Source organism: Eufriesea mexicana, unplaced genomic scaffold, assembly GCF_001483705.2.
Source record: "Eufriesea mexicana isolate 0111107269 unplaced genomic scaffold, ASM148370v2 scaffold143, whole genome shotgun sequence".
Taxonomy (NCBI): Eukaryota; Metazoa; Arthropoda; class Insecta; order Hymenoptera; family Apidae; genus Eufriesea; species Eufriesea mexicana.
In genome coordinates this window covers 847,732-865,224 of record NW_016908322.1, presented here as the reverse complement: position 1 = coordinate 865,224, position 17,493 = coordinate 847,732, and the positions used below count along the sequence as shown (strand labels likewise).

The window sequence follows — 17,493 nt, the reverse complement described above, 5'->3', positions numbered from 1 at the left end:
TCTTCTTCTTGATCTGCCATCTGTAATCAAACATTGTTTAAACTTTACTTTGATTACCTTAATGTTGATTTTCTTGTAATATCTTGTTGAACAATTCCGAAATCTACTTTAAACTGGAGTAAAATTATTCTCACCTAACTACGTAGAAGCTGCTGGTACGCCCAAACCGGAAATGTTCTATTTTCTGCAAATAAGTCAAGTGGAATTCTATTTTATGTATTAGATTATATTCAAATTATAAATAACTAAATATTATATATAAAAAATGCTGATTTTATTTAATTTCCATTATTAATATATAAACGAAATATAAATTTTATAATGTATATAATACATTTTCTGACTAATTTTTTATATAAAAATATAAATAATATTTAGTCAAATTAATAACTTCAATAAACAAATTTTAATAATAAGTGACGATAAACTAAATATAATCTGTTTCTTTTCAAATAAAAAAAACACTTTTATATATTTACAAAAAATATATATAGTTTAGTTTTAAAATATCTCTTTACTAGTAAGCGAGAAACTAATATAAAATCATTTTAAATATTGCAATAAAATTAAAGTAAACAGAGATAAGAATATATAATACAAAATTTATTATAATATAAAGTTAATAATTTTGTAAGTATACAAATAATCATTAAAATATATTACATATGCACGGCTTTAGGTTGAACAAATCCGGTTATTCGTTATTACATACAAACGTTTAGCGTCATACTCTGTACTATAATTTTACTTCAAAAACGATTTTAAAGTAAAAATAATGTCACTGATATTAAATAAATTGCAATTAACTGTATTTTTCCGACCCATTTTAAATATAAAAGTAAGAATTAGAGGTAATTATTGTCAAATATTATTTAATACTTTGAATGATTGTTTAGGTTATACCAGTGAAATTTATACATCACACATCTGCTAAATATGAGATAAAAGAAGATACTAGCCATGATCCTACACCTCTTTTAAACGATGAGAGTATTTCTGTAGAAACTAGTATGAAATACTTAAAAAGTAGTGGTATGTAATTACATAATATGATTTCCACTTCATTTTTATTTAACATTAAATATATTTCTAATTTTTTGTATTAGCTTATAAAATATGTTATGGAGAGGATCCAGTTTGGAAATATTATAAACGAAATTTTAAAGGTCAATTTCCTTCACGGAAAACACGAAAAACTTGCATTGTATGTGCTTCTAAGAAAACTATGAACCATATTTAATGTATATTTTATTAAAATAATTCTATAATTCTTTTAGAGAGGTAATAAAATTGATACTGGCAGTCCATGTCCAATATGCAGGGATAAATATTTAATTCTTGATTATCGTAATATTGACTTGTTAAAACAATTTATTTCTGAGCATAATGGAGAAATTTTAAGTTATAAGTATGTTTAATATCCTTTTATACAGCAGAAATTTTAAAATATTTGTATAATTATATTATTTACTCTCTTTTGTTTACAGTTATACCAATCTTTGCCAAAAGGCACATAAAAATTTACTTGTTGCTATAACGAAAGCAAAAGAATATGGTTTAATTACATACAGTGTGCCCTTCAGATATTATGATTATTCAGAGTGGAAAAGTTAAGACATTCATTTTTAACTTATATTTAAAAATTTACATTTAAAAAATAAATCATATAAAATGGATGAAAAAAATATAAACTGTACATTTTTAGTAGTAGGTGGTGGTATTGCAGGAGTGTCTTGTGTTGAATGTATAGGTTTTTTTGCTCCAGAAGAAGAAATTATCTTAATTACAGCAAGTCCTTTGATAAAAGCAGCTACAAATATAATTCCACTTGGTAAAACATTAATGCAGTTTGATATAGAAGAAAAGGATACAACATTTTTGATGAAAGCATATAATTCATTAAAAATATTTCATGATTTTGTAATAAAAGTAAATAGTCTAGATAAACAAGTAGAAACCAAAAATGGAAGAATTATAAATTATAAAATGTTATGTCTCTGTAATGGTGCTAGGCCAAAGCTCATAGAAGAACATAATAATTTTATTTTAGGGATAAGAGACACAGAATCAGTTTTTCAATTTTCTCAAAAAATAAAAAATTCAAAAAGAATTGTAATAGTTGGAAATGGTGGTATCGCCTCAGAAATTGTAAATGAAGTAGATGGTCTTGAAATGATATGGGTAATTAAGGATAAACATATTTCTGCAACATTTGTCGATCCTGGAGCTGCAGAATTTTTTATGGATAAAATAAATAAAACTGATATACCTATAGATACTAATGTAAACTGTGCAACTAAAAGAATGAGGTACACTGTCTCTAATCCTTCAACTACAACAACTGGTGGACCAGCTTTAGGCCCAGATTGGCATAACAGTTTTGATGTAAAAGGTGCTTTTCCTCAATCTACAAAAGTACAAATAGAATATGAATGTGAGGTAATTAAAATTTTTAGTAAATCAGAACAAAAAGAATTGAGTCTTATGGAAGAGTGGCCTATATATGTTGAACTAACAAATGGAAAGACTATCGGTTGTGATTTTATTGTGTCAGCAACAGGTGTAATACCAAATTCTGACATAATAGGTTTAGAAGATATAAAAAAGGGAGAAGACGGGGGATTACTAGTAGATTGGAAGTTGGAAACTTCAAAACAAGATATATATGCTGCTGGAGATGTGTGTACTGCAGGGTGGAACTTACCTAAACATTGGTTTCAAATGAGACTGTGGACTCAGGCACATCAAATGGGTCGATATGTAGCAAAATCAATGATTTCTAAATTAAAAAATGAAGAGTTTCTACAGGATTTCTGTTTTGAACTTTTTACTCATGTAACTAAATTTTTTGGTTACAAAGTAATTTTACTTGGTTTATTTAATGGACAAAAATTGGATAACAATTATGAAATATTATTACGAATGACCAAAGGAAAGGAATATATAAAACTTATTCTAAAAGATGGTAAAATGCAAGGAGCAGTATTAATTGGAGATACTGATTTAGAAGAAATGTGTGAAAATTTAATACTTAATCAATTGGATTTAAGCATCTATGGAGAAGACTTATTAAATCCTGATATTGATATTGAAGATTATTTTGATTAATTAATGTTGTTGTCTTATTTAATGTCTTGTTTAATAAGAATTAAACATAACAACAACTTCAATAAAATATTTCATTAGCTTGGCACTAATAAAATATATTTTATTTAGTAAATAATGCTTATTTAAATTTTGTTGTAATAATATTATTGTAATGTTACAGAGCTTATAAAAATTTCATTAAATGACCATACAGTAATATTTTGTATAGATGTACGTATATAAATATTACATAACACTTATGAATAATAAGAAATAAAATAGTATAGATAAATGTAGTTAAACATATTTCTTTCTATTATTAATGTTTTTCAGGTATATCTTTAATATGCTTTATATGTCTTTTTAATTTAGTTACATGACGTTTATTTTTACTAAGTCAAATCTTTTAATTTATCTGTGAATCTTACACTCTTCTTATCAAAACATTTAATATGACTACGTAAAGTAGATTTTGTTGGTGAAACAGATGTCATACTGTTATTTTTAGGGACTGCCAAATTTGCATCAGAATTTTCAATTATGCTACTACTAACATTCTGGATAGAGTTTATACTTTCATTGGTATGTTTACTTGTATCTTTTATTTCTAAAGCATCACGTAAATTATAAATGATACTTTGCATATTATTAAGAAATTCTGCAACTGATTGAATTTCACCATTTCTATTACATAATTTACGCAAAGTTTTTGTAGCAAGTTCCATTTGTGTAAGACACATATATATAGTTTCTTGCTCTTTAGAAATATCAAATGTTTGGTTAGTTAATGTACTTCCAAGTATAGATGTATCTAATGAAAATTGTTGTAAACTTTCATTTAGATGCTTTTTTACTGGTGTCATATTAATTGAAATTCGACTAGTATTTAAAGAATCTTCAAAAGTTTCCGTATTTTCATAAGTTTCCCAAATTCCATCTGATGTGGATAGTTCTTTCATTGAATCTTCTATGTCATAATCTCGCAAACGGTGAACCCAGTCTAAAAATCGCATTGGCTGCCAAAATGTTTCTTTCATATCATCTTTGTTACGTATACGAATTACTGGTTCCAAATTCTTATTAATAATTATTTGCTGTTGATCAAATTCCTAAAATATAATAAACAAAATTATGTAATTACGTACAAATTATATGTTTTCAACTATTATCTGTGATATAAATACTTACATAATTAATACCAATTTCTTTACACCGTTCAGTAGCTTCTTTGACCAATATTTGCATTTCGTGTAAACTAATACCACCGTCGCTTATAGCGTCTACACTAGCTTTCATTTTAAGAGCAAATTCGGCATTTGCTGTTCTTTCGTTTAAAATACTTTCCAATTCTTGCAAGAAATTAGATTGATATGGTATAACATTAACTTTTTTTTGATCTAATTGCATTTGTTTCAATCTATTATTTGTTTCAACTTCATTTTCAAGTAATTCTTTTTGTATTTCCAATTCTTTTTTCTTCTGATGAATTTGTTCCAATGCAAGTTTCTGTTCTTCAACTGTTGAACCAAGAATTTCAATTTTACGTTCGTATGATAATTTTTGGGAGCCTAATTGCATTTCAACTTCTCGTTTTGCATTTTCTAATTCTTTTATTGCTTTCTGTTTACTTTCTTCTAATTCTGCTTTTAATCTATGTTAAGTCAAAAGGAACATAACATTAAATATTTTTTAATCATAAAGATTTGTTGAATAAACAGATTCATTATAAATTCGTACTTCTCTTCTTGGACTTTAAGAATTTCTTGATGAGCAAATTCATAATCTACAGTTTGTGTTGAAATTTGTATGTTGCTTTCTTTATCATATGGATTTGAAACTTTAAAATAATGATTACCGCCAATTACTAATCGATCACCGTGTTTTAAAATAACTTTGCCAGTTACTACCTACGATATAATTTAATAATAATAAAAATAAGATAATAAGAATAAAAATGTAAAACATGCTTTACCTGCCCATTAACGAATGTATCTCCTTCCATCTCTGACGATAATGTAAGTTTTCCATTATTGTTTTCAATAGTACTGTTAAATATAAAAAATTGACTAAAATAATTTATATTAAACAATGTACCAAAGTTAAAAATAATAGCAATTATACTATACATATCTTTCCATCAAATATTTTAAGTACGTATTCTTCAGACTTATAAACATGATAAAAATGTAAAATTTGAAATCATTTGGAAATCATCACCCTATACCATAATAATTAAGTAATTTAGAAAACTGTCATGCACGTGTTCTTAAACTATATTTGTTTAATTAAAGTATTAGATAAACATATTAGTTCGCAGGAAAATGCTAAGAACATGCATTGGTAAGAGGCAGGTGATAGAAGAAAAGAAAGGTGGATGAGGTAAAATACAATTCAGAAGCAACAAGTTGAATACAAGTTGAACACAAAGATGAACACAAGTGGAAAACGGGAACGAAATCAACAAACGCATCATTTAAACCACTGAACTGCAAGCGAGCCAATAACTAACCAGTGTAAAGGCCTAACAAGTGGTCCATCCAACATGATATCCAAATGTTCAGAAAAATTCTGATAATCAGAATTTTTTCCGATGCGAACCAATCCCGGAGGAATGAGGTACAAAAGCGTACCGGATAACATAGGATCAGCCGCGAGATTTATAAGACAAGGTTGCTTATCCTTTTCATGAAAATCGATCTCAATAGCGATACCACAACGACGTAAGTACTTTATTTCAGAATTTTTTTTTTCCTCGGTATCTCGTAATTTCATTTGCCAAGTCCTGTAATTACACGTAACTGAATATTTAAATTTTCATCCCTCGATGTTTCTGAAGTAATACAATGATCTAATTTTCTTCTAAAACAATCATCATATAAATTATACTGCTCATAATAATTATGTAATTATTTACCGAAATAACGATTGTTTCGTATGACTAACAAATCTTATAAAGTAATTGTGATTTGCATTTAAGAGTGGTGACGTGCGTCATATTAATTCCTAACACCAGTAGTGATGTATGTCAGATTGACTCCGTATTTAAAGTCAAATGTTATTAAAGTCAAATAATAGATAATAGCTTAATACAAGTAGAATATACCTTCATTTAAAGATACGACAAATTGGCGACATGCCACCACTATTGATAGGGAGTCAATTTGACGTTACGTTACCACTAGTGCTATGAAAATAGTGGTCACCACCTGAAGATTAACTTACATTTGAGTAGTCGCAAGTTGTTCTTCAGTCTTCTTTAACTGATGCTTCAGTTTATCAATTTCTTCTTGTTTTTGTTTAACATCATCATTACTTGGGTTAATCGGTTCAACAGAATCCAGAAGACGACGTGGTAAAATTCCAAGTTGCTTTTCGTATCCTTCGCGTACACCACGTAATCGCAATACTTCCGCTTTCAATTCCCTGATAGAAAAATTATATTTATATTTAAAATTAACAACTCTAGGTTACACCTACCACAGATTGAAAAGATTAGATCAGTGATGTTTGACGATACTCTTTTGTTTCTTTGCCTCTAATTGGAAAACCTATATATTTGTTTGAGGATGTTCGATTGCAAGAATACATCTTGAGAGAAGAATTACCTATTTTACTGAATGTGATAATATGCATGCTTTATTATATACTCATTTATAAGAAAATATATTACCGAATTAATTTCTCGTGTGGATCTTCATTAACGCGAATACGATTAACAATTGCTCGGGCCTGACAAGCGTATCGAAGGGTTGCAAGTGTTTCTTCTACGTGTATATTAGCCGGTGATACTGTTCCAAGCATTGCTGTTCTTGAATTTCCTCCGAGGCTTTCCTAATACATTAAAAATAGAAAATCTAATTGTATATAATAAATGAAAAGATGAAAGTAAGATCCTTAAAAACATATTTATGTGAAAAACAAAGTGGAGTCATTGAATTGTAAACAATATTAATTGTGTCAACTTTAATTCTCAATTGTATTTACTTATCATTATTAATCTGTAGAACAAGAAATGATATTGCTAGTTTTGTATTTTATATATCGTACATTTTATCCAACTAAATCTCAAATTTTTTTGCGCATAAATAATCATTATCAGTATCCTGTACGATAAGACAATACAAGCCCGATTAAAAATGATTGCTGCCTAATCTTCCGTACTTACTACGTTATCGATCATTTCTCAACATTATCCTGATATAATTAATAAACCGATAAGACATCAAATAGACCATGGAATTTCTTGATGGTACGTGTACACAAAGGTGTGTAACGTATACCGTTAAGTCTATATTCAACAATGGAAAAATCTCTTGCACCTCTATATTTGCCTCTTTTTACTTAATAAAATCTTCGTTTATCCTTGAATATGATAAAATTCTTGAATTTTATCATCATATACTGCCGCAAACAGAACTTACTGAATCAATATGTATCGGCAGCTAATCGATAAGTAATGAAAAGAATCGAGTGTTCTTGAGAATCTTTTCGTAAAGTGCTTTTTTCCATTATCAGTTTAAATACTCAAACGTCACAGGAAATTTTAGCCAAGATGCAATTATCGATTTATTCCGATGATAAAGGAAATGTATAGATAAAATATCTACATCTGTATATTTTTTCAAGATTAAGAAACATTCACTACGTTTCAGCTACATATCTTTCTTTCCGATTCAATATAGAGCTTGCTTTTTATTACTCTTTATAGACCTTCGGTGTTATCAGCGAAGAAGACTTTATTTTTGTTCGTAGTTAGCATTATTTGAAAGGAAACTTATGATATACAATTGACTCGTAAAGAAATAACATGTGAACGTATATAACGTAATTCTTCCACGTAATTACATAATAAATCTCAGTATAAAACACATTTTATCTAGATTATTAGATTATTTACCACTTCAAGAATATTGAGGTATCACAAAGTATCACTAGGATATTTAAATTATTTATTTTCTCGTAAAAAAATAGTTTCATGTAGAAGAAATTACGCGGAACATTCCTCAATATTTGCTGTTTTTTTTTTTTCCTTGTTTGCTGCGTAATAAACGAGTGAATTGTTATTCAACTTACACTTACTGCAAATGCTTTTATCATAAGATAATAATTATCAGAAAGACAGTTTTGTACGCATTCAAAAAGATCCTCGATATAAATAGAGATATTTATGTTATACTATAAGATAGTAAATAAACAAGAAACTCTTAACAAGTACTTGGTGAAGATTGTTATGCATTATATTTACGATAATTCCTGATAATTGTCTTTAAAATTATACCTAGCCAGCATTATTGTCTGTTCTTTGTAAAACAGAGTTTCAAATATGTACGCGAAATGTGTATAGCGTATGACAAAAATAACACGAATAATTAAAAATAGAGAAACGAAGAGTGAAAAATACATTTGCCAAGAAACAGATTATTCTAGAATTGTACAAAACTAGCTCAAAATGTTCATGGCATAGTGCCATGCAGGAATAAGCGCGGGAAATGTGTTAAACAGTCATAAAATCCGCGAGAAATTCGCAAAGGTGATTGGAGGAAAAGGAGAGGCAAAGCACTGAGTTGAAGGGCGTGCGGTAACAGCGGAGAGAAGTGGAGAGACAAGAACCGATGGAGAGGGAAAAACCAACTCATAAACATTGATTGCATGCTCGGCGTCGTACTTCTTTAGTTTAAAGCATAACACCGTAGTAATTTGAGCACAACGTGATCTCGTTGTTAGTGGTCAGTACTGTCCCTTTTTTTTTTTCTTTTTCTTATGAACAATGTGTAATACTACGAAGTTCTTGATCGCCTACCAATAAGTTGTTCCCAACCGGTGAAAGAGAGAAGACCGGAAGCAACGACGAACAGCAGACCTTACTGGTAAAACGAGTTTTCGCTGCGTTTTAGAAAATCGGTGCAACTCCGCAATCATCCAGCAAGTTTCTTTAGAAACGAAAAGGATAGAAAACGAGTTGAATTAAAACGTACGTCAAGAATTGCAGACATTACAGAAGAAAGAAAAGCATTTATGCATGAAAATATATATAAATTATCATACAGAGCCTTATTATTTTGAGAGAAACTTCTGGCTAAAACAATGGATTTAGTTTATGTTCCTGAGATCTTGACCTACGGTTTCTTAAGGGCTCCTCAATATCGGGACTACGAACAACCGTGGAATAAAGATTACTTTAACTGTGGTACGTTTTGATCGTATGTAATGGAATCACCTTATAATGTATTCACGTGCAACAAGTCATTTGAAATAACATGCTTTTTAAAACAAAAAAGAATGAAAGATAAAAAAAGCAGCAGAGATAATATTGAGGATCTGCGACAGTTGCTTTATCAGGATTTCTTTAGGCAAATAATCAAATTTTCGTATAATTAAGAATTTTTTGAAAATTTTTGTTAGTATTGCTTATTGCTTATTGTTTTCCAGTGTTTGAGTAAACTAAGAAAATTATTTAATTAATTAATATTCTTTAAAAATCAAATTAATATCCTTTGCTACTATTTCGTAAATTAAGTTTCTCTTTTATCTTTCATAGATAGGACATCACCATGTAAGGTACATTGATAAGTAATATTTATGTATGCTGCCACTTTTATTACTCAGTTTCCACATTTTTTAGATATTTTGAAATTTTAAGGTATACTATAAAGAATTCAATTATTGATACAGTTATCAATTCTGTAAAATAATTTCAATTAATGTTTGATTATAACTTATTCCTTCCTTCTTAACAAAACGAAAGATATCCTTCTTTAAAACAAAAAGAAAATTTCAATAGGAATAATCAAAATATTAATCAATTAAACGCTCGATTCAAAGTACAAAAACAATTAAATAATAAATTATCGATAGCATCAGCTTATTACAGTGTATTTATCAATTGATCATTATATTATTTAATATTTTAATCAAAATGAGGATGAAGAATTTTTGGGTTTTGATCAGTATGATTTTCACATTTTTAATCGGTGTTTGTGCACACGCATAAGAATAACTCAAATGTTTCGATGCAACGCAGTTGTCCCTTCCTTTATATTATTGTCGCGAGGAACTGGTTGTCTGAAGGCAATCTTCTACATTATTTAACATACATTACGTTACGAAATTATCATTATCACGATTCAAAAACGTCAATGAATGTATGAGGACACAGGTGGGAAAACTGCTGTAGGAATAGTTTCGTATTCTACCTTTGTATGCTATTTGTCGTAATTACATTTTGAAAATACATGAAAAATAAATAATTACGCGAAATACGTATTTTTAGAAGTTGTATACCATTAAAAGCAATGGAATGTCAAAACAAGTCGGATCGTAAATAAGAAAAGCATATTTACAATCATTATGATTGCAGTAAAGATTGTAATGTAATATGTATATTATCAATTTCATTATAATAACAATGGTGCTCGATTTCATTACAATAACAACAATGATTGTTTATATTTTATTTTTTAGTTGTAGTTTGTCATCAAATAAATCAGTACATGCATTTATATACATATGAACGTAGGTAAAATGACACACAGATCTAAATATACTTTTCTTACCAGCATGACATATTAACAAGAATAAACAGAGTTAAAAATGTCGCATAATATATTCAATTATAGTAATGTCAAATTGATTAATATAGTAATTGTAAATCAATTATATTGGTTTACATATAGCAATTATTTTTTCATTCAATTTGCAATTATAAAATTTATACATCTGTACAAAAATGTTATATGACTTATAAGAAATTTGGTGATAGTTAATTTGAAAACATTTTATTTGTTTAGTTTAGAAACGGAATTTCTATTTAACAAATTACATATTTCTGCGAAAAAATATATTTTTATATAATTTATTTATGAAAGTAAATCTATAAATTGAATTTATAAATTTATATATGAGAAAAAGAAATGAATCCCTTTAATAATAGATGCAAATATTATTCAAAATTAGACCGCATATACGATGTAATTCTATTTTATTTTATAGAATTATTCTACTATTCGCGTAAAATTACGATCTTGAATATATATATATATATAGAATTTTTATGCATCAATCTTTTTATCTTGAAAGGTTATCATTTCTCGTAACTATTATAATTTAATACGAAAAAAATACAATTTCTGCAGTAATATGTTTGTATAAATAAGAGTTTCGTAAAAGATATGTGTAACACATCACGTTGCTCTAATCGCGAATAATACCCACGAGAGATGCGTTCTTTCAATTAGAGAACACTGATTTCAGAACATGAGTTAGGTCAGCAAAGTGACTACGTGCAGCAACGCACGGTACTACCTTTCAAAAGTCTTTTGAGCCGTGATTAGCATCCACAATAGAAAATAATTTACATATGAAAATATTGCATATTTAATATTTTATATTAAATATTACATACTAAATATTTTATTTTTATATAACTATAATAAAACAGAATAATGATAGAAAATAAAAGAGTATAGATAAGATTATAATGGAACATAATCCAATCGATTAACAATTAATCAATAACGAATATAATAGATTTCAATAGAGCAATAAAATTGTTTTACAGGAAAATCAAGACAAGTTCATTCTCAACAATTACCACAACAACAACATGTACAAAAAGTACTTTCGAAAGAAAATTGCTACCTCTGAAGGGAAAACAAAAGAAGAAGTCTAGCGGCTTATATAAGAGGAAAATCGCGGAGAAATTCTTGCCAAGAAATTCACGAAGAAGAAGAAGAATACGATAACACAAATTTTAAAGAAGAAAACACGAACATCGACGTTAAAATGTCGAAAGAACTTTTAAAAAGTAATAAATGTTTGGAAACTAATAATGAAACAGAAAAATTCAAGTAAAAACGAGATATATAAAATTATAATTTATAAGAGAAATTAAAATAGAATTATAATATTACATTTATAGGACACATTTATTTTACCATAATTTAATGATTCAATATATTATTTACTTTGAAACATCTTTTTTATAACACAAAGTGTTTTATATCTTTATTTGAATTTAATAACAATTATACATGATCACATGTATAATCAATAATTTATTTTCATATTATTTTATTATCTATATAAAATATGTGTCTAAAATAATGAATATATTAATTTTATGAAATAACATTAAAAATATCCTTTATACATTAGAATTTAATAAAAAAAAAAAACGCTTTTATTGTCCTTTCATGAAATTAATAATTTAAATATTATTTTAAGTGGTACAAATGTTAAAGCATTTTGTAGATATATAAAATATGTATATATATTTGAAAACCATCAATTGAATACATCATATGTGCCCTACCAATATATTTTAGCTACTGGGTATATGCATAAAATATAGCAGATGTTATTTATTTTCTTCAATAGATTTTCAAATATGTAAAACATATGTATGTACATATATTTCAAAATATTACATATACATAGTTCAAAATTTAGCAAATTTATACTATAATTGCATTTACAGTTAATATGAATGGTATAAATTAATGTGGATCTTTATTTCACAAATGTTAATAGTACTATTTATGTTCTCTAATGACGAATGTTTTAATATTAAAAAAATATTAAATTAATCAAATATTCAATGGAAAATTGAATAATTTATAAGACTGAATGTATATATAAAGCAATGTAAGGAAAATATTTTCAGAAATAAAAGGAATCTAACTCAGATATTCAATATATTTCAATCAATATTATATAAAAAAATAAATTATATATAAAAATAATGGTTAATTACTCATATATGAATTATTATCACAACATATAAAGATTATAACTCAAAACAAATTATTTTATTCAAGATTCAATGAAGAAAATTACTTATCTAAATTAGAAAAAATTTTATCTAAGTAAATTTATAGTACTTACCTTTAATAACCATGTAAGGACAGATTCTCGATATGGGACAAAACCACGTTTACGATTACTTATGTTTTCAGCCAGAGATGCAATCACTTTTCCCAGTGTAAGCAATGATTTATTAATAGACACACCTTCCTATGAAATACAAATAATTATATTATTAAATGAATAAAATTAACAAATAGTAATTCAATAATTAAATGTAACATGACAGACCTTTAATCTGTCACCACTTGCACAAGTTTGACTTAATCTTTCGCTACCAGCTAAATCTACTAAATTAATTTTACTCCGACGACTGGCATCCATAGGTTTATTATCTAATTGTTTATTTACTTGAGTTTGAGTTAATATAATACTAAATATACTATGAGATCTTGAACTTTTTTCATTCATTCCAGTTGCTGCTGTAGCTCGTTGTGAATTACCTACTTTGAGCCAAGTCTAAAATAAATATATTTATAATAATATAACAAATATAATTTATTAAAACATAATTTTATAATATCACCACAAAAATAACTACAATTGACATTATGAATATACCTGCAAGTCTTTGTAACTTTGTACACAATGTTGACTTAAATCAACAATATATGGACCAAATACAGGATGTTCTCTTACTTTAAGAGGAGCTCTCTTTACTCCACTATTAACATTTGTTAACAGATCATGTATTTTTTCATTATAAATTTCAAAATAACTAATTTCTATTGTAGTTTCAGTATTCATATTATCAGATACTCTTGTAAATATTTCTTGACAAAATCTTGGAATTATACCAATTGATTCATCAAGTGATATATTAATTTGTGCAGATTCTTGACCCATCATACTGTAACTTTTACCAGAACCTGTTTGCCCATAAGCAAACAAACAAACATTATATCCTTCAAAAGCATTGTGTACCAATGGTAAAACCATATTGTTAAACACAATTTCTTGACTAGCATAATCATGTTCCGATGTATTCATATATGACATAAAACAATGATCATATGTGAAAGTATGTTGAACTGATTCACAAGTAACAATAACATTTTGACCATTTATTTGTACAACTGATGTAACTTTTGAATCACTTATTTCTCTGAAGTAATAATAGAAAAATATAAAATAATAATATTTAGATAAAGAAATTTCAAAATATAACTTACCTTGCATTTAAAGGTCTAACGCGTATTCCCACAGTTAAATTGCTATTTTCTTCTTCATATACTGTTTGATCGTCAATACCAATTTCATTTGATTTACTACATGGTGTTTCAACTTGAACAACATTGAAATAATCAGGGGTAGCTTGTGATAAAATATTATCACTAAAATAACGTTTTATAGGTGTTTTATTTGAAGGTAAGATATTCATTTTTGAATTGCTTGTAGCACTATGAATTTTAAATTGTTTAGGAGTACAAGAATATATGGTTGATATTTTTTCACTTAATGAAGTTGCAGATGCTACTTTTGTAGAAGTTTTACATTTTGCATTAGATGTAACATTTTCAGGAAATAAGATTTGCTTCTTTTGGAGTATATTTATAGGCTTTGAATGAATAATATTTACACTGCAAGGTGTATTTGTTAATTTCGAATCTTCTATAATATTATTATCAAGTAATATTTTACGTTTTTCAAATTTTAAACATTTATTTTCATTATGATTTGCAATTTCTTTTTGAGGTGTATCAACTATATCAGAACAAATTTCTTCCCTACAAAATAATAAAATAAATATTATAAAATAATTTCTTAGTATCGATGTAAGTAACCTGCTAACATAAAAGAAAACTCACTTTTCATTCAGACAATTTGTATTTTCTTTATCAAAGTTAATAGGCGAACTTGAAAAAATGGCGTCATAAAATCCATGTCCCATAGATTTTAAAGTATTATGTGACATATTAATGAAATATATCAAGACTTCTTTAATTAAAAATCATCAGTGCGATCAAAATTTTGTTTTCTTTTGACTAACCTCATTAAATTCTGCTCTTTGACAGTTCATGTGGACTATTTGTGTGGATATCCACTAGTTACAGTTTGAAACTTTTGTAACGAATTTTTTCGTAATAACTATTTAAGAATAAAATAAACTTTTTAGAAAATTATATTTTATTTAATATTTAAATTTTAAGAGCAAATGTTTATATATTATACAAATTAGGTTTAAAACTGATTAATTTGCTATCATGTTAATTAAGCTATAGTATCTTATCTCTGGACGTAATTATTTTTTGAATTTTAAATTTATAAATTATCAGAATAACCAACGTTAAGAAATCAATGCTACCAACATTTACATATCATATTTAGCGGAACAAAGTGAATCTTATGTTGTTAATATATTATTGTTACACGTGGCAGCAATATTTTAGCATATTGCACTAATGAAGTACCTACAACAATTACTTTAACAGTGATATATAAATAAATTGTATTTTAACAAGGTTATGTGAAATCATAGGAATGATCACGATAAAGAATAATCAGCAAAAGAGTCGTGCAAACAAATGGACTCTACAAATTGTACTTAGCACGCTTTTATTGCTTATAATTTTAAATTTACCGACTCTTTGTCAAGCTCACGATCATGACGAATCACCAAGTTTCAAGTATTCTAAAGAAGCTAATGAAGTATATTTGAAAAAACAACATTCCATAGACCAACATAACAAAATTATAGGTCAACATAAATATGAAAGTGATAATTATGATCATCAACATCAATCAGTTTTATCTGATAAAACCTACAATGAAGTGTTTTTTAGAGCTATTGCATCTACCTTAATCATATCAGCAGCTCCTTTTTTTATTTTATTTTTTGTACCTTTAAATAATACTAAAGAATGTGAACCACTGCTAAAAATATTATTAAGTTTTGCATCTGGTGGTTTATTAGGAGATGCATTTTTACATTTAATTCCTCATGCTTTAGTTCCTCATGTACATGAATCTTTTGAAGAAGCATATTCGGATATGCTTTCTCATAGTCATGAGGATAAAAAATCAGACCATAAACATGATATGTCTGTTGGTTTATGTGTATTATTGGGTATCATCATGTTTTTAATTGTTGAAAAAGCAGTGAGAATTATAAAAACTGATCATAGTCATTTACATGTACATAATGTCTCAGAAAACTTATCAAAAGAAAACAAAAATGATAATAAACTAGCAAAAAGCTCTGATAAATCTGATGTAATTTCTAAAGAGAAAAGTGAAAAAAATCCTCAAAATGAAATAAAGATTACTGGCTATTTAAATTTAGTTGCAGATTTTTTGCATAATTTCACAGATGGTCTTGCTATTGGAGCAAGTTATTTAGCTGGTAAAAATATCGGCTATATCACCACATTTACAATTTTGTTACATGAAGTACCTCATGAAATAGGAGATTTTGCAATTTTAATACAAAGTGGATATAATAAAAGAAAAGTAAAATATAAAAATTATACAATTAATCAAATAATCTTTGTCAATTGGTGTAAAAATTATTTTTTCCAGGCTATGATGTTACAACTTTCTACTGCTATAGGTGCTTTGTTAGGTACTTATGTATCACTACTTGTAGAAGGCTTGGGTAAGCACAAGTTATAAGACTACAAGAAAATATGTTTATCCTAAAATTTATAATAAATTTATCTTAAAAATTAATTAAATATTGCAGGTGATCTTGCAACTATGTGGATTCTTCCATTTACAGCTGGTGGATTTATTTATATAGCTACAGTATCTGTAATTCCAGAACTTTTAATAGATACTAATTTTAAACAGTCTGTAAAAGAAACTATTGCACTGCTTTTAGGTGTATATATGATGGTACTTATTGCAGAATACGAGTAATTATATATCAAATTTTTTGCCAATGTGAGATAATTAATTACTGTTTATTTCATTGCTATGATAAGAATTCAAAATTAGAATTTATATTTTTACAAAATCGTAATTTCATTATTTAATGAATACTAGTGCCTATTCTCTATTATGTTACTGTTTTATACCAGTGAAAACTATGATTATTACAAATGCTATGAAAAGGTATGGAGTATACACATAAAAGAAATTGATACATTTTTGGGTATTATTTGTCATAATTAAGAATCAGAAATATCAGAAAAATGTGTTGACATTATATTATATATTCAATATACTTTTTCTAAATGTCAATGTTGAAACTAAGTATCATTATATTATTATTTTTATAAATCAATTTTATATTCAGTTACATGTGTTTTTTGAAGAGTTTGATTTCAATATTTATTTACATTGTGAGCTATATAAAATCATTATTGATATTGTAAACTATATAAAGTAAAATAAAATCAAATCTTCATTAAAATCTTTATATAACTAGATATAGAGCTACTTTTTTCTGTAAACTCAGAAAAAATTATATGTTTATTATAAAAAACTTCATTTTATATCATTACAAAAATCATGGTTTCATTACTAGTTTAAATATTATTGTCTGTACCACTTCCAGAATATTATAATGGCAATTAAAGTGCATCTAAAAAGAAATTAAAATTT

General features: G+C 26.8%; 4 protein-coding genes across 4 annotated transcripts; 3 read left to right on the top strand and 1 right to left on the bottom strand.

The window, feature by feature from the left end:
• Positions 1-775: 775 nt before the first annotated feature.
• On the top strand, positions 776-1,687 carry mRpS18B (mitochondrial ribosomal protein S18B). The gene is made up of 5 exons (XM_017910727.1): positions 776-838; positions 897-1,032; positions 1,107-1,204; positions 1,278-1,408; positions 1,488-1,687. The coding sequence occupies exons 1-5, from the start codon at positions 776-778 to the stop codon at positions 1,612-1,614; spliced, it is 555 nt and encodes a 184-aa protein (XP_017766216.1). The 3' UTR covers positions 1,615-1,687.
• On the top strand, positions 1,596-3,108 carry Pyroxd1 (pyridine nucleotide-disulfide oxidoreductase domain 1). Its single transcript, XM_017910737.1, has one exon. The coding sequence runs from the start codon at positions 1,672-1,674 to the stop codon at positions 3,106-3,108; it is 1,437 nt and encodes a 478-aa protein (XP_017766226.1). The 5' UTR covers positions 1,596-1,671.
• Positions 3,109-3,479: 371 nt separating this feature from the next.
• On the bottom strand, positions 3,480-14,863 carry neb (kinesin family member nebbish). The gene is made up of 12 exons (XM_017910733.1): positions 14,757-14,863; positions 14,121-14,675; positions 13,510-14,053; positions 13,180-13,407; positions 12,970-13,098; positions 6,758-6,918; positions 6,310-6,510; positions 5,597-5,869; positions 5,060-5,132; positions 4,825-4,994; positions 4,276-4,738; positions 3,480-4,196 (listed from the first exon to the last, which is right to left on the bottom strand). The coding sequence occupies exons 1-12, from the start codon at positions 14,861-14,863 to the stop codon at positions 3,480-3,482; spliced, it is 3,621 nt and encodes a 1,206-aa protein (XP_017766222.1).
• A 427-nt stretch (positions 14,864-15,290) lies between these two features.
• Catsup (zinc transporter catecholamines up) lies at positions 15,291-16,806 on the top strand. The gene is made up of 3 exons (XM_017910740.1): positions 15,291-16,398; positions 16,468-16,543; positions 16,631-16,806. Exons 1-3 carry the CDS (start codon positions 15,430-15,432, stop codon positions 16,804-16,806), a joined length of 1,221 nt encoding a protein of 406 aa, XP_017766229.1. The 5' UTR covers positions 15,291-15,429.
• Positions 16,807-17,493: the final 687 nt, after the last annotated feature.